This window comes from Chrysochloris asiatica, unplaced genomic scaffold, assembly GCF_000296735.1.
Source record: "Chrysochloris asiatica unplaced genomic scaffold, ChrAsi1.0 scaffold00081, whole genome shotgun sequence".
Classification (NCBI taxonomy): domain Eukaryota; kingdom Metazoa; phylum Chordata; class Mammalia; order Afrosoricida; family Chrysochloridae; genus Chrysochloris; species Chrysochloris asiatica.
Window position 1 is genome coordinate 102,636 of NW_006408599.1, and position 24,253 is coordinate 126,888.

Consider the following 24,253-nt stretch of genomic DNA (forward strand, 5'->3'; position numbering starts at 1 on the left):
TCCTTTCCAGTGGAAATTTCCCACCTCAGACAATTCTGGATGGGGTTCTGGTTTCCTCCTATGGTCTTATGCAGTTCAAAAGCTCCACAGGAGGTCTCTTTCAGTGGGCAATTTCTAGCCCCCTTTAAGTTATTCCAATTAGTTATAGGCTGAAGATGGACTTACAAGCTTTCTATTGTAATGTGTCTGGCTATTCCTTTTCCCCCTTCCTCAAGTGTCTATTTCACAATGGTAGGCAAGGGAAACTGAGGTTCAAAAGACAGCCAAGTATCTTAACATCATTCCCCTCTTTTACCCTTGCAAACCATGCCTCAATCCCTGTATCACGAAACCCTGTTGTTCCAAGGTTGTGCATACATCATCATTTACCTCTGTCCCATTTAGCCCATGCGAACCTGCCTAACTGCTCTCCCATCCGCCTTGTTCTTCCATTCTCCTCCCCCTTCTTGTGTATTGCCCATCAACCCCCCACCCCAGCACCAAAGGGGTAATCTTGATAGACTTTGTTGAAGGTCACAGGATGACCATAGGGGCTTATTATGGAGAAGTTTTAAGAAAATCAAAAACTGTATTGCTGAGAAAAAGTCCCGGGACATTGCGTCAAGGAATTATTTTTCATCACATTAATGTTTATTCTTAAAAGGTAGAAAAGGCTGTGCTACAATAATTTCATTGTGATACATAACACTATCTACACTACAGCCCTAGTTTGGCACTGTAGGATAAAAACTAGACTGCTAACAACAAGGTCAGCAATTCAAACCCACCAGCCTCTCTTCGGAAACCCTATACAGGGTCACTATGAGTCGGAACCAACTCGACAGAACACAATGATAGCCCTAGAGCCCTGTTCTTGCCTGTTGAGTCTTAGTTTAGATAACCAAACTCAATTAACATTTTAAAAGAATATGATTTGCGTTCCTCCTGCATGTCAAAACTGCTGTAAATCAAAGAACATAGAATTCTTTAGAGAAAGGGTGGTGGTGGTGGTGGTTATGTGCCATGGAGTCAGTTCTGATTCATAGCGACCCTGTACAGGGTTTCCAAGGCTGTAAATCTTTACAGGAGCAGAAAGCCTCATCTTTCTCCCGAGGAACAGCACGTAGTTTCGAACTGCTGACTGTGAGATTAGCAGCCCGATTCATAACCAGTATGCTACCAGAGATGGAAACACAGACTTCAGCAGTGTATATTCCTAGATGGAGGATGTGTCATGAAGCAATAGCTTCACATATTAATATTTTTTGTTTAATAAAGATTTATATGATCTTGTAGCAATATTTCCACCACTTTGGCAAGCTGTATATGTTTGTGGGCATACTCCCACTCTCCCTCCCATATGTGTCCAGCTTGTGTATTTGTCTATATATCTACACATTGAACACTGATGTTAGAGAGTTGTGTATGTAACAGTATTTACCTCGATTCTCTTTAACCCTTAACAGTCTCCCTGTGTCTTTACTTGTCTTCACTATTCTTCTGCCAAGCTCTCTCATATTGTATATTGTTTTCCCTATCACCCAAGGTAATAGGTGTCTACCCTCTGGCCAGTGAATTAATTCCACCCCTTTCACTCCTTTCACCCACACCCCTGGTAGTCATCAAAGAAAGTTTCTTTTAACATGTAAACCATTTCTTGTGTTTTTATAATAGTGGTCTCATAAAATATTTGCCCTACTGTGATTGTCTTAGCATAATACTCTCCAGGTTCACCCAGGTTATGAAGTGTTTCACAGATTCATTGTTATTTTTCAATGTTGCATAGTATTCCATTGTGTGTATGCACCAAAGTTTGTTTATCCATTCTTCCATTGATGAGTATTTAAGCTGTTGCCATCTTTTTGCTACTGTGAGTACTGGGTGTGCATGTATCTATTTGTGTCATGGCTTTGATTTCTTGAGGATATATACAAAATAGAATGATTGATAAGTCATACAGTATTTCTGTTTTTGAGGAAGTGCCATACCATTTTCCACCATGGTTACACCATTTTACAGTCCCCCCAGCAATATAGGAGTGTCCCAGTCTCTCCACAGCCTCATCAGAACAGAACAGGGGGTACTAAATAGGTTAAAATCAGGAAAGGTGTGCTTTAGGGTTGTATTCTTTTACTATACTCATTCAATCTGAATACTGAGAAAATAATCCGAAAAACTAGATTTTATGAAGAAGAACATAACATCAAGTTTGGAGGAAGACTCATTGATAACCTGTGATATGCAGATGATACAACCTTGCTTGCTAAGAGTGAAGAGGACTTAAAATACTTACTGATGAAGATCAAAGACCACAGCTTTCAGTGTGGGTTGCACCTCAGTGAAAACAAAACAAAAATCCTCTCCACTGATCTGTCAGTTGTTCGTATCACAGGTGCTTGTGTGTTGTAGAGATGCTGGAAGCTATGCTACCAATTTCGAAATGTCAGCAGGGTAAACCATGGTAGACAAGTTTCAACAGAGCTTCTGGACTAAGGCTGATCATGATCATAGGAGAAAATATTGAAGTTGTCAAAGACTTAATTTTGTTTGGATCTACTATCAATACTCATAGAAGCTGCAGTCAAGAAAGCAAATGATTCAACAAATCTTCTGAACAAGATCTCTTTAGAGTGTTCCAGAGAAAAGATGTCACTTTGAGGACTAAGGTGTTCCTGACCCAAGCCATGGTATTTTCAATAGCCTCATATCCATGTGAAGCTTGGATAATGAATAAGAAATAGCATATAAAATTGATGCATTTGAATTATGGTGTTGGAGAAGAATATTAAAAGTACCATGGACTGCCAGAAGAACAGATAAATGTGTGTTGGAAGAAGTACAGGTGAAGTGCTCTTTAGAAGCTAGGATGGTGAGACTTTATCTCTCATACTTCATACATGCTATCAGGAGCAACCAATCCCTGGAGAAGGACATCATGCTTGGTAAATTGAAGGGACAACAAATAAGAGGAAGACACTCAACAAGATGGAGTGACACTGTGGCAACAGCAATCGACTCAAGAATAACAACAATGGTGAGGATGGTATAGGACTGTGCAGTGTTTCATTCTCTTGTGCATAGGGTGGGTCACTATGAGTTAGAACTGACTCAATGGTACCTTAGAACAGCAAAAAAAACCTTTTCAGAAATGGTCTACTTTTCCTTCTTAATCAGCTTTTGTCCAGAAGCTCTGTTGAAGCTTGTCTACCATGGTTTACCCTGCTGGCATTTCCAAATTGGTAGCATAGCTTCCAGCATCTCTATAACACACAAGCACCTGTGATACAAACAACTGACAGATGAGTTATATCCCTTCCGAACGTAGAGATCATCTTGAGAACAGATTTATGTGTTAGACACTAACGACTGAAGACCAGAAGAGTTGTGGGATAACATCAAGGACAGCATACATGAAGAAAACAAAAGGTCCTCAAAAAGGCAGGAGAGAAAGCAAACACTGAAATGGATGTCTTAAGAGACTCTGAAACTTGCTCTGTAGCATAGAGAATCTAAAGCAACTGGAAAAAATGAAGCAGTAAAAGAGCTGAACAGAAAACCAAAAGGGAAGAACATGCTCAGCATTTTGAAGCTGAAAAAACTGAAGAAAAAATTCATGCCCTGACTTATAATATTGAAGGATTCTATGGGCAAACTATTGAATAATGCAGAAATCATCAAAAGAAGATGTAAGGAATACACAGGATCACTATACCAAACATAATTGGTGAATGCTCAGCCATTTCAGGAGGTAGCATGTGGTCAAGAATTGATGGTTCTGAAGGAAGAAGTCCAAGTTGCACTGAAGGCATTGGCTAAAAACAAGGCTCTGGGAATTGAAATACGAATAGAAATCTTTGAATAAACTGATACAGCACTGAGTTTTTTCTCCCACTGTATCCAGGGATTCCATTCAGAGCAAACAGCAGGGATAGCAGGCACCATCTTGTTCTCCAGGATCGTGGAGGCAGGATTCAATGTTGTTTTTTTTTTTACATTCTCATTGTTCACATCAGAGATATGGAAACAATGAATTGGGGACCTGTAGAATAAGCAAGGGCCACAGTTGAAACCCACCAGTTGCTCAGCAGCAGAAAGATGAGGCTTTCTGATCTCATAAAGATTTACAACATTGGAAATCCTAAAGAGGGTTGCTATGAATTGGAATCAACTTGATGTCAGTAGGGTTTTTTTTGTTGTTGCTGTTGTTTTTTTAAGTTAATGAGGACTAGAATGATGATATATGTAAAACTGATAACTTTTACATTTAAAGGCTTGATGTATGGTGGCTGGTATTTAATAGTCAATTTTTCAGCTTCTGTTGGAAATCCAGGTAACGTTGGCTTGGTGTTGTTGTTGTTAAGTGCCGTCGAGTCAATTCTGACTCATAGTGACCCTGTATAGTGTTTCTGAGGAGCAGCTGGTGAGCTTGAACCATCGACCTTGCAGTTCAAACAGCTTTGCAGTCTGGCGCATTAACCCACAGCACCATACCAGAACCCTCAATTCTAAGGTCAATGGACATTTAAATACATTGCCAAGAATTCTAAAAGTTCCTCTCTGAAACCTTCTGTTTCTGCTATTCCCCACATTGGCCTACATGTGCAACTAAACCCTTTCCAATTACTCAGGTTGTCCTGAGTAGATTAGGGTTTGCCAAAAATGTTTGGAATATATTTGTGTGTGTTTAGGGAAGGGGTTTACACTTTCATTGAGGGAACAGTTTCCAGGTGATCATTTTATCAACATGTTCTTATAAATATCCTTTGACAAGTCACTGATCCTTTATGTATGCTTTATCCATACATAATATTCAGTTAACACCAGCTGGTTGATTCCTTTCTCCTATACATCCTCACAGAAGAGTAATTGAGAGAAACCTCTTATATTGTGGGTGCTTTTCATGATCACAAGGAGCCCTGGTGGTATTGTGAGCTCTGTGTTGGATTGCTAACTGCAAGTTCAAATCCACCAGCCACTCCATGGAAGAAGGAGGAGGTTTTCGGCTCCATAGTCAGAATTTACTTGATGACAGTGGCTCCCCCTGACACACCCCCGGTTTTCCAAGATCACATCCCCTTCTGTGAACTGACTGCTGGAAAAACAGTAAGATGACATTTTCATGGATCTTTTATTTTCTTCTAAATAACATCCCAGTACCTGAACCATGTTCCAGCTATGTGGGTCTTGATCATGCTTTGGTTTCCTCTGTGAGATCTAGCAGTGCCATGAAGATTAATGTCTTCTTTTTTTCCCTTTTGAGTACATACAATAAATTCCTTTGATAGTGCTGAATTTTATTTGAGCCTTTTGCTCCTGCAAAACAGTGACAATTAAAATGTACCCACCCTGGTGTATTCTGGGAAATGGCTGAACTTTGACCCTGCCTCAGTCTGTGTCAATATACAATCCCTCTTAACGACTCCTAGTGACTAGCCACTCATCTAAGGGGAAAACATTCTATGATCATACCTAATCTCGCCACTCTCATCAACTTATCCCACTTCCCCACACTCTATCCCACTTCTTCACACTCATTCACTTCTTCCTATTAATGAAAAGCTGTTTTCTGTTTGACTTTGGAGATGCTTCAAGGTGTTACAGTGGTGTTATTTTTCCTATTGCAGTAAATCCTTCCCCTCCTCGTACAATAATCCAACCTGTTTTTGGTAATTTGAATTGTAGTTGTTTCATCTCCAGCTGTGGGATCTTTAGTGACTCATTTAACCTTTCTTTGCCTCATTTGACTTCATGTAAAAATCAAGTAATGGTACACAGTCACAATTCTAGAGACATTTTAATGGTGCTATTTATATAAAGGAGTCCTGGTGTGGCACTGTGGGTTAATGCGCCAGACTGCAAAGCCATTTGAACTGCAAGGTCGGCAGTTCAGCTGCTCCTTGGAAACCCTATACAGGGTCGCTATGGGTTGGAATTGACTCGATGGCACTTACAACAACAACAACAACACATATATAAAGCACATCTAAGAATGTGAGGCACATGAACATTCTTAACATAGTCTTCTATTAGTTTGATTTTTGTTATTCACAATCTGAGTGGGCTAAAAGATCTCTAACTTTTTTGAATCATGAACTCCAGGATGAAAGTCTCTATGCACTTGGCAGAACCAGGAGGTAGAGAATAAATCCTTAGACAACATACCCCATGAAATAGAGAAAAGATCTTTAATCAAATTATGGGTCAAATCTGCTTTGTTAAAGCATGTTGTTGTGGTTAAGTATCATTGAGTCAGTTCCAATCCATAGTGACCCTGTAGAGGGTTTTTGAGTAATGACTGGTGGGTTTGAACCACCTACCTTGTGGTTCAAACTGACTTTTCAATCCAGCGCATTATCCTGCAATTGTACACATAGGATGAATTATATTGATAACAAGAAAACATTGTCTAGGATTCCCCAATCGATTTAGATTATTTTTATGATATTACCTAGCATAAAACAATATCTAAATTCTTATAGATTTTATGGAGTAAAACTAAAATAAGTTACAAAAGGAATGAAACAAAATCTACAATCAATGTAATTTGTGCTTTGATTTTAATTTTTGGGGGTGGGGCGCTAGGAGTAGAAAGTCATACCTCAATTCTTGTTTTCAATTCAATGCTAGTTTACAATTTTGTATAAAAGAGAAGGGTAACTTGCATGGTAAGAGTACAAGTGTAAGAGTAGTGAGATATAAGGAAACTATTATTAAAGGCTGAAAATATGACTGGAAATTTGGTAATCCATATCATGGAGAAATATTTGGTGTGAGTTTTTTCATTGATAACTTGAGAGGTAGATCAGATTACTAATGATCTTATATCTCTGGAAGGCAGTGGAAACTTTTGGAAAAATACTATAAGAAGGAACTGAACTCATTAGAGAATTGTCCAATTTTTAAGTAGGTCTAAAAGGTATAGAAATAATGAATGAATCCAGAGGCCTGGTAGAGTTGAAAGAGCTATTGCATCAAAATAAAACAGAAACTCTTGGAGAAACAAAAGTCAATTAATACTCACTTTGATGGGAAACTTAAATGATAAGTATGACATTAAAATCTCTGAATGGAGTAAGGTGTCATCAAATAAAAACTCTGTGTGGTGTCTGATAAATTCCTCATACAGACTAAGTAGCTTAAAAGGAAAAAAAGACTATCAATAGATTTTTCAACCTAACCTTATTGCTCATATACATTAATACAGATGAAATAAATACAGAGAGACATTGGGATGAAAAACTGATCAGTTCTGGGAACCACTGTAGTCATAGTTACTGACACATGGAGAATGGAGAAGTAGTCAACTCAGTTTTGAAATATTTGAACTTCCAAAAGTATCATAATTCAGGAAAGGCTTTAGCTATTATTTTAGTCTTTTAAAATTTTTTAATGTTTTAGTGTGAATTATGTGATAGTTTACATAGGAGAACATTAGCTTTACATTCATTCTATCGTATATCATTTCATTGCCATGGTTACAATCCCCTCCGTACATCATCAACCAGCCAGAGGGTATATACCCTGCAAGCCTGCCCCCTCCCAGTGATCAGCACACAGCCCCTCTCCCTCTCTGGTCTAAAGTCCCCAGCTGCTCCATCTCTTCACGTTATTGTCTCTGCCTCCATGTCAGGCATCACTGCTTCTCTGGGTAGGGTCCTGCTCACCAATCTTCTCCCTTGATGGTCCCAAGGACCTCTGCTCCTAGACTGCAAAGTTAATCACCCCCTCCTTGCTACAAAACGTCTATCTTTACCTTTCCAACCCTCACAATCAGTCCTGATAACAATTATTCACTATTGTATCACAAGATACCTATCCACATTGCCTTTCATCAGCCCCGCCCAAACAGATTGGATACTACTCAGTGGAGAGTCTACATTTCTCCATGCCCTCTGGATCTAGGTTCCCTCTTGAAAGCTTGTAAGCCAGTCACTTCTTGCCTTTGTACTCACCCCGTTTTGGGTAGCCAATGTCCAAGTTGCCCATTCCTGTATACTCTGTGTATGGAGGGGGTGGGAATGATCCTTGTTGTAAAGATTTGTTCCCTCTTTCAAACAATGATTGTTATATTTCTCAGCTCTCATCAGTTAAGCCCTGGTGCCAGGTAGGGTCTTGTAATGTATTGGAGGGTATTATCCCACTAGCATTTGAATTTACCCACATGTTATTTCTGAAAGCAAAAATCTACATACAGCATACTGAATATTGGTCTAGAGCTAAAATATCATCTATGTGGCATGTGTACTCACCACCCTTATTCCCATGTTCACAGTAGACATTGCAAATTAATTATGATTTTTTTGCCCTGTAAAGTCAAGAGATGGCTAGTCAAGTCTCTTTCAATATAGTTGTTGTTGTTGTTAATTGCAGTTGAGTTGTTTCCAGCCCATTGCGACCCTATATAGTGTTTCCAAGGAGTGTCTGGTGAGCTTGAACCACTGAACTTGTGGTTCAAACCACTTTGCAGTCCAGTGTATTAGCCCACAGCGCTACACCAAGACTCCTTCAATACGGTGTCCCTTAGATATTCAGTACCAATGATCAGATTTGCATGGGATGTAATAGTCATTTGTTACCTATACCGCTAAGGAATAAAGTTCTTGAACATATTCATTTCAGGTAATTGTGCTGCTTGCAGGTAGCTGCATTGAGCAGCAACATCAGAGTAGATAGAGTATTCAGTCCCTGATTCTCAATCATATTAGAGGGCTTCAAGAAGTTTATAGAAAAATGAAATGAGAAGATAATGTGTTTTTTTCCCCACAAGCTTTTTGAAGCCCCCTCATATGTCCCTTTTTTGAAGTTTGGTGGCTAGATCTAAATTTCTTTGAGGGAAGATCTTGACTCAAGTAAAATATAATTGTCCATGAGGAATAGGTGGAGGAAAGAAACTTTAATATGTCCTCCTTTATTAACATCCTAGTGAGAATTGGGAATTGTTAGTATGTTAGTGATACTGTTCGCTGCCATCAAGTCAGTTCCGATTCATAGTGACCCTATGTACAACAGAACGAAACATAACCCAATCCTGCACCATCAATATAATGATATGTGATAAAATATTCTTATGAATGATATATAGATGGAGAAAATATTAGAAACAATCATATTTAGGGAGATGAATATGGAAAAGATGGATAAAGAGGGATGAAATAGTGAGAAGTACTTGAGAGACTAACTAAAGAGAATAAGTACTGAGACATAGTATAGAATTTATTTTCCATTGAACCAAAATCTAAAGTTGACTCATTAACAGTAACACATTGAGTTTACACATTATATTAAGAAATGTATGTTTATGGAAGCCAAAACATTATGCTGTGGTGGTAAGATGCAGGAAAGGGAAGGCAGTTCCAACGTGTTTGATAAGTCCCTTCCCAAACTAATGTTGAGGATGGAACACACACACACACAAACATATGCATGTACGCACCATTTATAAAGATTCCCACAGATTAAGGGGAAAAATATCTTTATGTAAACGTGTACACACCTCAAGATCTGTGAAAGACATAAATATTTCCTGCCAAGTACCCTTGTTGAATTTACATTAATTCCATCAAAAGAATCAACAGGGAAATTTTCAAGTAAGTTTGGAGGAAATAGGATTGTATGATGGAGTAGGGTTAAAAGAAGGCAAAAGGGTTCAGATAGATAGAGCTCATTCCCATCAGCTAATGGCAGATACTACTGGTGGAGAGGTAGGAAATGTCAGGGAAAACCCTAGCATAGTCAATGAATATTTTCTCATCATGCATAAAATACCTTTACAAATATTCCTCAGTTGACAAAGACACTAGTAACTTGCAACCAAGGATTGAAGTCTCTGCAGAGTTTCCTCAAGGTTTAGCATGAAACCACATCAGAGGGACTTTATCCTACCTATAAGCTTACCCAAGCCCCGCTTCATGTCTTTGTTTCTCAGACTGTATATAAAAGGGTTTAACATGGAGGTTAATATGGTATAGATGATTGTTGCTATTCGGTCCTTGACAGTGTAGCTGGCAAGAGGCTGGAAATAGACATAGCTAACACTCCCATAAAACAGGATCACTACAGTGAGATGAGAGCCACAGGTAGAGAAGGCTTTGTACTTTCCAGCAGCTGAAGGGATCTTTAGAACAGTGATGAGGATTCTCAGATATGAGATGATGATGCACGAAAAGGGGGTCAATACGACAGATAGTCCTTCAGTTTTTATCAGTATTTCATTAACAAATGTAGATGAACAAGATAACTTTAGCACTGGGTTGACATCACAGATGAAGTGATGAATAATATTGGAAGCACAGAAGGAAAGTTGATCAATCAGGTAGACATGCAGGAGTGAGTGGAGGAATGGGACACAGAAGGAGATAACGAGCAGTAAGATACAACATTTATGGTTCATGATGGTGATGTAACGAAAGGGGTTGCATATGGCCACATAGCGGTCAATGGCCATGGCCCCTAGCAGGTAGCTATCTACATTACCAAACAATATGAAGAAATACATTTGGGTCAGGCACTCACCATAGGATATGGTCTTTGTTTCTGATATGAAGTTTATCAGCATCTTTGGTGTAATGACTGTTGTATAGCAAATGTCAACAAAGGACAGAATGCTCAAAAAGAAATACATGGGGATTTGTAGGTGAGTATCTGAATTGATGGCCAAGATAATGATCAGGTTTCCCATCACAGTGATGAGGTAGATAATTAGAAAGAAGACAAAGAGAAGTTTCTGGTCCTCAGGCCTAGAGGATAGCCCCAGGAGTATGAATTCAGAGGGTCTTGTTAGGTTGTTCCATCCCATGGTTTTGATTTTGCTTAAATATAAATAAGACTGTGAATTCATGGACTCTGATATTATTCATTCATTCTTAAACATTTCCCAACCTTATTCTCCCACAGAGATATTAGAAATATATTTGTCTGTACCACTGCTATCCTTCAGAAATGTAGAGAATTAAGGGAGAAATGTGCTTATCCATCTCCTTTTTATCTTAGTTCCCTAGAGATTTTGGGAAAATACATCATAGAATGGGGGTGGTAAGATAAGAGAGAGTGTGAAAGAGAGAGAGAGAATGAGCTGTGGAATTAGAGAGAGTCTTCCCTTTTCACTTTCTTGCCTTCTGTATGATGACCATATTCTAACTGACTGTGAGTTCAGGGTAATTTGACCAGATGTGCTATGGAACAAAGTCTCCACAGAAATTTCAATGGATAACCTTGCCTATATAATTATTTACCAGTCCTGAACCTTCTCCTTTAATTCCGCTGCTCTTTCATCCATCAGTTATCCTGAAATCTGACTGAACATTGAATTATGAAATTATAATACAATTTCTTCTTCCCTTTCACTGTGATAATTGTGTTCTTCTGGCCCCTTTGAGTTGTTATCCTGGAAAGTGCAAACAGAGACACAGATCTAACGTAGCATGAATAGAATAATTTTCTCATATTTGAGCATGTTCTATCCAAAGTCCCCAACTTGTGAGTATGTGTAAATGTGTTTACTTTAAGTGTGAGTGGGTCCCTCTAACCATCTCAACCATATATACTGCTGTCCCAGACTTACTTGATCTTTGGCAAGCATTCAACTCCTCTTGAGTCTGAGTGATCTCCTCCAAGCTATTGCAGTGCTCTCCCTATCTGAGGGAGCTGTAGTGACTTACAACATGCCCTCTTCATGAAAGCATCATGTGCCTTTGTTCCCAATTCTCTGGAGTTCAGTTAGGAAATACAGTAGAAAACAAACCACTGATGTTTTCATTTATGAAAGCTATTCCCCTAAGGAACCAAGAGTATATCTCATGCCCTGTTTTCCTCCATATTTCCTAAGATATTGTAAAGTGCCTAGACATTGTTGGTTCAGCTGACAAAGTTGGACAATGAGAATGCCTAGTATAAGAACTTGAAGGGCAGAATTCTGGGAAGAATACGGTAAACCATGCCATGTTTGTCTCAGACCTATATAAAGATAATGTAACCTGGCCTTATTACTCAGGGCTTTTTCCCTCATGGGGAAAAACCAAGTATGTCATCTTCATGCCACTGATTGCCGCTGCTTACTTTACCTAAACAGCCTTAAAGAAAACACTGTAGGTTTGAAGTTTCCATCTGTAATATGACCTTGTACCACCTCTCTGATATAACCTTCCCCAATTCTCCTGCCACATATGTCAATTTCATTCTTTGCCTTAGTTACCTAAAACACTAAAAGTTGCATTTCCCCCTCTGTATCAACAACACATATAAGCTAGGGTTTGATCAGGGAAGCAGAATCATGAATGATATGGCATAGTGATTTACTATAGGGATTAGACCTTATTGTGGGAGCTAGTAAAGGAATGTACAGGAAACTGTTAACTTTGCATTTTATGGAGGGCCTGAATTCTCTGTAAATCATCAGAGCTAGCAGTTTAGAAAAAAGGTAGATGTGGAGGAAGTGAGGAAGAACTGGAGCTTTTAAGGACATATTGGAAGCAATGAGAGTATATAGAATTCACGAGGCCAAATATGGAACGTACTACCCTCAGTTTGGGTGGTGAGGAGGAATTGGCACTCTTTGCCACAGCATTATTCATGTATCTGATGCAGGACTTGGAAAAGCTGAAAGAGAGCTTCCAGTAGGAACAGGGGGGTCTGGGGGCCTGTGAGACTAACTGCTGCCCAGGCCAACCAGATGAGACAAGAGAGTAATGACAGGGTGAGTAAGACGCAATATCATGTGACACCCTTCAAAGTACAATGACTGACGCATATATCTCTTAAGACAAAATCCTGTAAGGAAAATAATTCTGTAATTACAGTTCAGCCAAGTAGTAATCTCCAGCACGATAACTTAAGTATTCTTCCCACTTCAGTCATACAGCAAAGTAATTAGGTAAGGTTTCTAAATCCAACTGGTTCCAGTCACATCATCTTCCACACACTATCCATAGTTCTCTTTACATTACATATTAAAAATCACTGCATCTTTCTTTTTAAAAACAAAACAGCAAAAAACCCGATATTATCCTGTCAATTCTAATTTGTGGTGACCACATATATTATAAAGTAGACCTGCTCAATTAGGATTTTCTTAGAGAAAGGAGCTCTGATAGTGTAGTGGCTATGAATCCGGCAGTGAACCTCAAGGTCAGCAGTTCAAAACTACCAGCTGTTTTGCGGAAGAAAGATGAGGCTTTCTGTTCCCGTAAAGATTTATGGCCTCGGAAACCCCGTACAGGGTCATTATGAGTCAGAACCGACTCCACGGCACATAAGCACCCCCACCAATATTTACAGAAGTACACAACCAGGCTTTTCTTCAGTGTCACTACTGGATGGGTTCAGCCTGTCAGCCTTTAGGCAAGGTGGTGTTGTTGTTAAGTGCTGTCAAGTCAGTTCTGATTCATAGTGGCCCTGTATGTAGGGTTTTCAAGGAGCTGCTGGTGAGTTTGAATCACTGACTTTGCAATTCAAACTGACCTTGAGGTCAAGTGCTTATCCTATGGTGCCACACCAGGACTCCTTTAGGCAAGTAGTGGATTGCAAACTATATACACCGCCTAGGAAACTCTACTTTGCTTATAAAACCAAGCAAGCAAGCAACCAACCAAGAAACCAAACCAAATCAAACCACATAGATATTTATATATGAGGAAGTTTCAAAAAGTTAATGGAAAAATAGAATTAAAACATAATGGAATTTATTTCATGAACTATTTGAAGTCCCTTCATAGGTGTGTGCATGTGTTTGTGTGTTGTAGCTATCTATGATGTAATTTTCTTATAAAGTGTGACTATAATAATGATTGAACACAAAAAGGGTGTATGTCAACAGGATAAGATGAACTAGGTTATAAAACATTTAGTTGGTGTGAAGTACTAAGACTTTTCTATATACCACATTTAATACAAAAGCAGTATTTCACATATTCAACAACAAAGAGAGTCAGTGAACTTACTTGTTTCAACAATTCATGTAAAATTCTGATCTCCCGCAATGAAAAACTGATTTTCACTAATTGTGCTTCAAATGGCTCATACCTCAATTTTACTTCTTTTAAAATAGTGAATAATAATTATAAGGAGTCCTGGTGTGGCGCTGTGGGTTAATGTGCTGGACTGCTAAGTTGATTTGAATCACAAAGTTAGTGGTTCAAGCTCACCAGCTGCTCCTTGGAAACCCTGTATAGGGTTGCTATGGGTCTGAACTGACTTGATGGCACTTAGTAACAACATAATTAAAAAGGAAAAGATATCATAAAAGAAAATTTATTGTTTAGAAAACAAATATTACAACAAATTAGTATATTTTATTTTTAGACAGTTAAGAGCATTTCTTTCTGTTTTTTGCTTTTACAAATTCCTCAATGATTTCATCAAAATTAAGCTATTGGATAATACATAGTTTCACACATAATAAAGATAATGAATTCAGTCTTTGTTGAATCATTGTTGTATGTAGAACATTTTGAATCTCTTTAGGGCCGAATATGAGTGTTCTGTTGTGTAGCTTGTGATAATTAAAATTAGAAATATGTGTAAATTAATTTTAATATTGGGAAATACAAATAATGTTTTACTTTCTGTGGAATCATACATGCCTATGTGAGTAAAATTTGTCTTTCTTGAATCTGTAAACTTAGTTTTTGTTATATTTCTGCATAAAAGTATTGATTTAAGTCAGTGGGATAAGTCTGCACTGATTTATTGAAGGTCTTTATGCATTTTTTCATAAGGCTTATCTACATTATTTAAGAAAGCAGATAGATCTATTTGAAAGAACTTTTGTTCTTTTCATGCATACACTTTTGTTCTTTTTGTGCAAGATTCAAGCTCGATGTTACTTCTAGAACATGCCATCGTTTACTTGTTGTTTTTTCTAATGCTTCGATGACAGCAAACTACTAGGTAATAAGTGTTTGATAGTATTTATTTTGTTATGTTTATAAAATATTCTGTTAAATAATACAAATACTGTGTTAATGACTGGTAGAGATCTATGTATGTCTTTAAGCTTATTTCTGAATCTTGTGGAGCTTGAGTCATCTAATGAAAATACTGCAATATATTATTCTACATAACAATGTATTTTGTTGGCAAACTTTTCAGCTTCTCTTTTTGTGTCTGGTTTTCAGAAATATTTTCTAAGACATCTAGAATCTGAGTGTATGATTCCAGAATTGTACTTGCAACTACAGCATACATTTCCCAATGTGTATTAGAAATACATTTTGATACTCAATTATTTCTAAATATCTTTTAATAGCTACCTATCAGCAAATAGAGGTGACAAAGATGTGTAAAATAACTGAGTAGTAGAAAAATAAACTGCTTCTGGACAACAAATCTATTGTACTATGTCCTACAAGATTAAGTGAATTCATAATGTATGGTTATGGAAATGACATATTCATTTATGCTTTAATATTTGATGTTGCATGCATTTATAACACCCTGACCTATTGGTTGCACTTTCATATGACTGTGAAAAATCAAGTTTTCAAACTTTACAAAAATAGTGAACTACTTGATTTGTAATTTATTCACTAGTATGACTTTTTAAGCTAGTAAAAGTGATAAATCACTGGACACAGACTGTACTATATTGAACTGCACCCTACCCAAGAGCCTTCCTTAGCTAGGATGAAGCCCTCTAGAAAATTAAGTGTAGAGTGGTGCTGTCTGTCAGATGTTGAACCTTAAGGGCTAGCTAGACTTTGAATTAACCTTTATGAAGAAGGAAAGGAACCCAGGTTATGCTGTGGGATAAACATTGTGCTGCTAACCACAAGGTTGTTCTTGTTAGGTGCCATTGAGCTGGTTCTGAACTCAGTGACTCATATTGGCCTTATGCACAATAGAATGAAGCACTACCTGGTTCTGCTCTATCCTTACAATGGCTGATGTGCTTGAGCCCACTGCTACTGCAACTATGCCATTCAATCTCATTGAAGGCTGTCCCCTTTTACACTGACCCACTTTACCAAGCGTGATGTTCTTCTCCGGAGACTAGTTCTTCCTGGTAATATCTGGTTGTACTTCTTCCAACACGGATTTATTTGTTCTTCTAGAAGTCCATGATACTTTTAATATTTTTCTCCAACACCATAGCTCAAATGCATTAACTCTTTTACTGTCTTCCTTATTCATTGTTCAACCACAAGGTGTTTGTTGTTTGCTCAAACACCACAAAACAAAACTGAAGCTGTCTGCTCCCATAAAGATTTATAGTCTTGGAAACCCTATAGAGAGTCTCTGTAAGTTAGAAGTGACTCAATATTTATGGGTTTCACTTTGGTTTTAGGAAGAAATGGAGTCAAAATTAAGAAATTGAAGCTTTCCATTATTTTGTTTACTTGGATTAACATCAGCTTCTATAATATCAGTATTCAGGGAATGAAACAGTGTTGCATTGGGAAAATCTGCTGAAAAAACCACCTTAAAGTTTTACAAAAAAAATGAAGATTCCACTTTGATGACTAAGGTATACCTGACCCAAGTCATGGTCTGTCCAGTCATCTTATGTGCAATTGAGTCATGAAAAAGGAAGACTGAGGAATTAAACTGTGGCATTGAGAAAGAATACTGAATATATCATGCACTACCAGAAGAATCAACAAATTTGTCTTAGAAGAAGTACCACCAGAACACTTCTTGGAAGTGAAGATGGCAATAACTAGATAGATTTTCTTTGGACGTGTAATCAGGAAAGACCAGTCGTTAGAAAAGGATGTCAAGTTTGTTAGAGGACAAAACAAACAAAGGAAACCTTCAATGAATTGTATTGACACAATGGCCAAAGCAGTGGACTCTGACATGTCAATCATCATGAAGACAGTACAGGAATGGGCAGTGTTTCATTTTGTTATGCGTAAGGTTGCCATGAGTTGTGGTTGACTTAAAAGAAACTAACAACAACAATAAGAATGCAGCAATAGATATCTGTGGGTGATCTCAAACAGGCCAAATGCATGTCCCACAATGGAAAAACTCAGTATTTAGAATATTTGCTAGCTGTAATACTCAATAACACTTTACCTTTCCTGTGTTCTTTCTTAAACTCTCCAATAGCCAGAGACAATCTATAGGAAAAGATGAATAAATTGGTGCAATAATGAAGTTAGCTTCATCCGTGTTTCCATAATGTGAGTTTCTAAATGACAATATAATTTCTTCTGGGGAAAGAAGCAAGGCTTATAAATTGCTTAAGAATTCTATTTTTGATAATTCATTAGATAGAATTTTTAAGTATCTGAAAAGGAAAAATTACAAAAGCAGTGATGTGAAAATAAAAAAGTTGGTTTCTATTTTGCCCACACAAATTTAGGCTTTTTCTGAAAAGATTGTTTTCATTTAATCCTTACTTACTTCCTTATGAGGTAGATTGCATAGTTATTTACTAACTTATGAGGTAAAATGCATTGTTATTACCATGTAACAGATAAGAAAGTATAACTTTTCCAGTATCACATAGCTAATAAGCGACAGTTTTGGTGTTAAGCTTCAGATAAGTCTGAATGAAAACTCTTCACTTTTAACTACTAGACTGTTGATCTTTAACAGAATATCATGTACCTAATAAGGATTTAATAGGAAGCTCCATCACTTTTCTGCCTGTTAGTTTTTAGTACTGTGGTGGCTTGCATGGTATTGTGATGCTGGAAGTTATGTCACCAGTATTTCCAATACTAGCAGGGTCACCTATAGTGGACAGGTTTCAATGGAGTTTCCAGACTAAGATAGGCTAGGAAGGTAGATCTGGTGATCCACTTCTGAAAAAAATGGCCACCGAAAGCCTTATGAGTAGCAGTGGAACATTGTTTTATGTAGTGCTAAAAGATGAGCCACTTCGGTTGGAAGTATCTCAAAATATAACTGGAGAAGAACTATGTCCTTAAAGTGTAGTCAGCCATGTGACATGGATTCAGCAAACCTTTCAGGACCTTCATTTTCTAATGTGGTAAGACTCAAAGTGAGAAGAAACAGCTGCACCCATCCATTAATAATTGGAATATGGAATATATGAAGTATGAATCTAGGAAAATTGGGAATTATCAAAAGTAAAGTAGAATGGGTTAACATCAGTAGTATAGAGGTTAGTGGATTGAAATGGACTAGTATTGGCCATTTTGAATCAATAATGATTTATTATGCCAAAAATCATAAATTGAAGAGGAATGATGCCACATTCATCATAAAAATGTTTCAAAGGAATAAGATAATATCCATACACTTATAAGAAAGACTGTTATTCCAATTTATTAACTAACCACTAAAACCAAAGATAAAGAATTTGAAGTTTACTACCAGCTTTTACAGATTGAAATTGATCAAACATTATAATCCAGATGTTTTGAGAATTATTAGTGATTGGAATATGAAACTGGGAAACAAAGAGGAAGGGTCATAATTTGGAAAGTGTGATCGAAGTGATAGAAACGATGCTGGAAATCACATGATAGAATTTCACAAGACCAGCGACTTTTTCACTACAAATAACTTTAAAACAACAACAACAGACAAAAAACATAAATAGAGACTATACACGTGAAAAAGAATGTGGCATTAAGATTGGAGAAATACTCATTAACAATCTGCACTATGTGATGACACAACTGCTTGCTGGAAGCCAAGAGAATTTATATACTTACTGATGAAGATCAAAGACTACAGTCTGTGCTATGGATTGCAAATGGAAGTCCTCCCAACTGGACCAACAAATAGCATATGATAAATGGAGAAAAGATTGCACTTGTCAAAGACTTCATTTTGCTTGGATCCATAATCAATGCTCATGAAAGTAGCAATAGAAATCAAATGATGTATTGCATTTGGAAAATCTGCTGCAAAAGACTTTTTTAAACTGTTAAAGAACAAAGATGTCTCTTTGAAGACTAAAGTGCACCACACCCATGGTAGTATTCAATCACTTCATACACATGTGACAATTGGCCAATGAATAAAGAAGACTGTAGAAGAATTGATGCATTTGAATGATGGTGTTTGCAAAGAATATTAAAAGTACCATGGACTGATAGAAGAACAAACAAATCTGTATTGGAAGAAGTGTAGCCAGAATACTTCTTTGAAACCATAATGGCAGGACTTCATTTCTCATACTTTGTACATGTTGTAAGGAGGGACCAGCACCTGGAGAAGGACATCATGCTTGGTAAAGTGGAGAGTCAGAGTAAAAGAGGAAGACCTTCAATGAAAAGAATTGACACAGTGGCTGCAACAATGGGTTGAAAAATAACAACAATTGTGAGGATGGTACAGGACTAGTCAGTGTTTCATTCTGTTGTGCATTGAGTTGCTATGAGTTGGAACCAACTTGATGGTACCTAATAACAACATACACATGGACCTCATCTAATGGAATACACAGGAATTGAACGACTATATTTGTGGAAAGAGCTGATGTAGAAGCTCAATAACATCAGTCAAGTCAAGGACAGGCCCAACTATGTAACAGACCATCAATTGTTCATATGCAAGCTCAAGTTGAAGCTGAAGAAAATTAAACAGGTCCATTAGAGCCAAAATGCAATCTTGAGCATATCCCACATGATTTAGAGTTTAACTCAAAATAGAGTCACATATTGAATGCTAATGACTGAAGACCAGAAGAACTGTGGGATGACATCAAGAACATCATGCGTGAAGAAACCAAAATTTATTTAAAAGACAGGAAAGAAAGAAAAGAAAAAAATGGATGTCAGAAGAGGCTCTGAAACTTGAATGTACAGAATCTAAAGCAAATGAAAGAAATAATGAAGTTAAGGAGCTGAACAAAAATTTTCAATGGATAGCTTGTGAAGACAAAGCATTATAATGAAATATGGAAAGATAGGGAGTTAGAAAGCCAAAATAAAAGAATGCCTCAATATTTCTCAAACTCAAAGGACTGAAGAAAAGATTCAGTTCTTGAGTTGAAATATTGAAGGACTCTATAGACAAAATGGAGTCCTGGTGTGGCTCTGTAGAATAAGCGCTGGACTGCTAACCCACCAGCTGCTCCTCAAAAACACTATACAGGGTTGCTATGAGTCCTAACCAACTTGACCACACTTAACAACAACAAAAATAATGGACAAAATATTGAAATATGCAGGAAGCATCAATAGAAGATGGAAGGAATACACAGAGTCACTGTACCTAAAAGAATTGGTTGACATTCACCCATTTCAGGAGGTAGCATATGATCAAGAACTGATGGCACTGAAGGAAGAAGTCCTAGCTGCACTGAAGATACTGGTGAAAAACAAGGTTTCAGGAATTAACGGAATACCAATTAAAATGTTTTAGCAAACAGATCAGTGCTGGGTGTGTTCACTTATCTATGCTTAGAAATTTGGAAGACAGCTATCTGACCAACCAACTGTTTGCTGTTAAGTGCCATCAAATCAATTCTGGCCCATAGAGACCCTGTATAGGGCTTCCAAGGAGCAGCTGGAGAGCTTGAACCACCAACCTTGCAGTTCAAATGACTTTGCAGTCTGATGCATTAGCCCACATTGCCACACCAGGGCTCCAACCAACTGTAGGGGATCCATATTTGTGCTGATTTCAAAGAAAGATGGTCCAACATATTATAGATATTATGAAATTATATTATTAAATCACATACAAGTAACATATTGATGAAGATAATAAAAAAATGATTGCAGCAATACATCAATAGGGAACTGTCAGAAATTCAAGTCATTTTCAGAAAATGATGTGGAACAAAGGAGATCATTGCTGATGTCTGCTGGGTCATGGCTGAAATCAGAGAATACCAGAAATATGTTTACTTCTCTTTTTATTGACTATGTAAAGGTCAAGAATGGGCATTTCAGAACACTTAGTTGTGCTCATGAGGAACCTGTACATAGTCCAAGAGGCAGTCATTAGACAAGAACAAGGGTTACTGAATGATTTAAATCAGGAAAGGTGTGCATCAGCCTTGTGTTTTTTCACTATGTTTACTAAGTCTGTATGCTCATTAAATAATCCAAGACACTGGAATATATGAAGAAGAATGTAGCATCAAGATAGAAGGAAAACTCATTAATAGTCTGTCATATGCAGATGACACAACCTTGCTTGCTGAAAACCAAGAGGACTTATTAATGAATATCAATGAATATAGCCTTCAGTATGGATTACAACTCAAAATCTCAAAAACAAAATAAAAATCCTCACAACCAGTAAATAACATAATGATAAACAGAGATAAGATTGAAGTTATCAAAGACTTCACTTTGCTTGGATTCACAATCAATGCTCATGGAAGTAGCAGTCAAGAAATAAAAAAACATATTACATTAGGCAAATAAGTTGCAACAGACCTCCTTAAAGTGTTAAAGAGCAAAGATATCACTTTGAGGACCAATGCGTGCCTGACTCAAGCCATAGTATTTTCAGTTACCTCATATGCATGTGAAAACTGGACAATGAGTAAGGAATATGGTAGAAGAATTCATGCATTTGAGTTATAGTGTTGGCCAAGAATATTGAATGTACCATGGACTGCCAGAAGAACAAACAAATCTGTCTTGGAAAAAGTACAGCAGAATGCTCCTTCGAAGTGAGTAAGAACCAGTCTATGGAGAAGGACATCATGCTTGGTAAAGTGAAGTGTCAGTGAAAATGAGGAAGATCCTCAATGAGATGGATTGGCATAGTGGCAGCAGCAATGGGCTCAAACATAACAACAATTACGATAACAGCACAGGACTGGACAGGGCGGTGTTTTGTCCTGTTGTGCACAGAGTCACTATGAGTTGGAACTGACTCGATGGCACCTAATAAAAGCAACAACAACTAGAAGGACAAACAAATCAATCTTGGATGAATTACAGTTAGAATGCTCATTAGAAGTGAAAAGGCAAGAATTCTTGTGTATTTTGGATATGTTATCACAAGAGATCAGTCCCTGAAAAAAGACAGTGTGCTTGGTAAAGTAGAAAATCAGTGAAAAAGAGGGAGACCCTCAATGAGATGAATTGACTCAGTGGCTGCAATAATAGGCCCAAGTATAACAATTGTGCAGGACCAGTATTTCATCCTGTTGTATATAGGGGTGCTGTGAGTTGGAATGGACTCTACAGCATGTAATAGCAACCACAAGCATCAACAAGAATGAGGGGTGGCTAGGAAACTGAAGGCACTCCAGGTTTTGTCTTTAGTGATAAGGTTCTCTGGCAGAACTGTGTACATTTTACTTTCAATGCACACATACTCAGGGATTCTTCATCACCATGACTCTGAGATCAGTTCTTTTCAGTTATCAAAGTGGATCTATATGAGCCACTGGGCAGTTTTAATTCCAGAGTTTTGAAGGACTTATGGACAACATTGTGAAGTATGAGTATGTGCTCATGAGGAATCTGTACATGAACCAAGAGATAGTTGTTTGAACAGACCATGGAAACACTGAATGGTTTAAAATTAAGAAAGATGTATGACAGGGTTGTATTCTTTCACCATACTTACTCAACCTGTATGCTGAGCATATAATCCGAGAAGCTGGGTTATATGAAGAAAAATGTGGCATCAGAATTGGAGGAAGACTCATTAACAACCTGCGATATGCAGATGATACAACCTTGCTTACTGAAAGTGAAGAGGACTTAAAATATTTACTGACGAAGATTAAAGACCACTGCCTTCGGTATGGATTGCATCTCAATGTAAAGAAAACAAAAATCTTCACCACTGGACCAATAAACAACATTCTTATCAGTGGAGAAAATATTGAAGTTGTCAAGGACTTCATTCTTCTTGGATAACTATCAACACTCAAGGAAGCAGCAGCCAGGAAATCAAACGATGTATTGCATTGGGCAAATCTGCTGCGCAAGTCCTTTTAAAAATGTTGAAGAGCAAAGATGTCAGCTTGAGGACTAAGGTGTGTCTCTCCCAAGCCATGATATTTTCAGTAACCTCATATGCATGTGAAAGCTGGACAGGGAATAAGGAAGACCATAGGCTTTTGAGTTATGGTGTTGGAGGAGAATATTGAAAGTGTCATGGGCTGCCAAAAGAACCAGTAGATCCATTTTGGAAGAAGTGCAGCCAGAGTGCTCCTTGGAGGCCAAGATGGCTAAACTTCATCTCTCATACTTTGGAAGTATTGTCTGGAGGAACCAGTCTCTGGAAAAGGATAGCATGTTTGGTAACGTGGAGGAAAACCTCCAGTGAGGTGGACTGGCCAAGTGGCAGCATCAATGGGCTCAAGTGTGGCAACAACTGTGAGGTTGGCCCAGGATCGGGCAGTATTTCGTTCTGTTGTGCATAGGGTCGCTATGAGTTGGTACCGACTTGATGGCACCTAACAAGAACAACAACATGAGGATATTATTTTAAGATTCTGAATAAAGAGAGGGAAAAGGACCTTAAACATAATAACATTTAACTTGGTGGGCTTGCTTGTGGTAGTGTGTTGATGCACATCCAAAAGAAAATGGCAGACCAGAGTTTAGGTAATTTTAGGGCTGGAAACTTTCCTACCTATTCCATTAAACACAAGTCTGTGTTGGAAGAAGTACAGCCAGAATACTCCTTAGAAGCCAGTATGGCAAGACATCTATCATGCTTCAGACATATTATCAGGAGGGATCAGGGAAAAATAGAACTGTCAACAAAAAACAGAGAGACCCCAATGAGATGGATTGGCACAGTGGCAGCAGCAATGGGTTCATTCAAGCTTAACAATAATTGTAAGAATGTGTCAGGACTGGGCAGTGTTTTGTTCTGTTGTGCGTAGGGTCGCTATTGGTTAGAACTGGCTCAACAGTACCTAAAAACAACAACATTCTATTCAATGGATTCCTGGTGTGGAATTGTAGGATAAGTGCTGAACTGCTAACCACAAGGTTGGTGTTTCATACCCACCAGCAGCTCCTCTATCCGCTCTATGCACAACAGACTGAAACACTGCCCTGAACAGTCCTGCATTATTTTTATGGTTGTTGCTATGTTTGAACCCATTGTTGCTGCTGCTGTGTCAGCCCATTTCATTGAGGGTCTTTCTCATCCACTACCAACACTCATGGAATCAGGAATCAAGAAATGAAATGACATTGCATTAAGCAAGTCGCTGCTCAAGACCTCTTTAGAGTGCTCAATGCAAATGTATGTTTGAGAATTTTGGTATTCCTGAACCAAACCATGGTATTTTCAATAGCCTCTTTTGCATGTGAAAGATGGGCAATGAATAAAGACCGTAGAAGAACTGATGTTGTGTTATAGTGTTGGAGAATATTGAAAGTACCGCAGACTGCCAGAAGAACAAACAAATCTGTGTTGGAAG

The 24,253-nt window shown here is 37.9% G+C and overlaps 1 protein-coding gene across 1 annotated transcript; it reads right to left on the reverse strand.

Moving 5' to 3' along the window:
* Window positions 1–9,841: 9,841 nt before the first annotated feature.
* Window positions 9,842–10,774, reverse strand: LOC102832129 (olfactory receptor 1L1-like). The gene has a single exon (XM_006865707.1). The coding sequence runs from the start codon at window positions 10,772–10,774 to the stop codon at window positions 9,842–9,844; it is 933 nt and encodes a 310-aa protein (XP_006865769.1).
* Window positions 10,775–24,253: the final 13,479 nt, after the last annotated feature.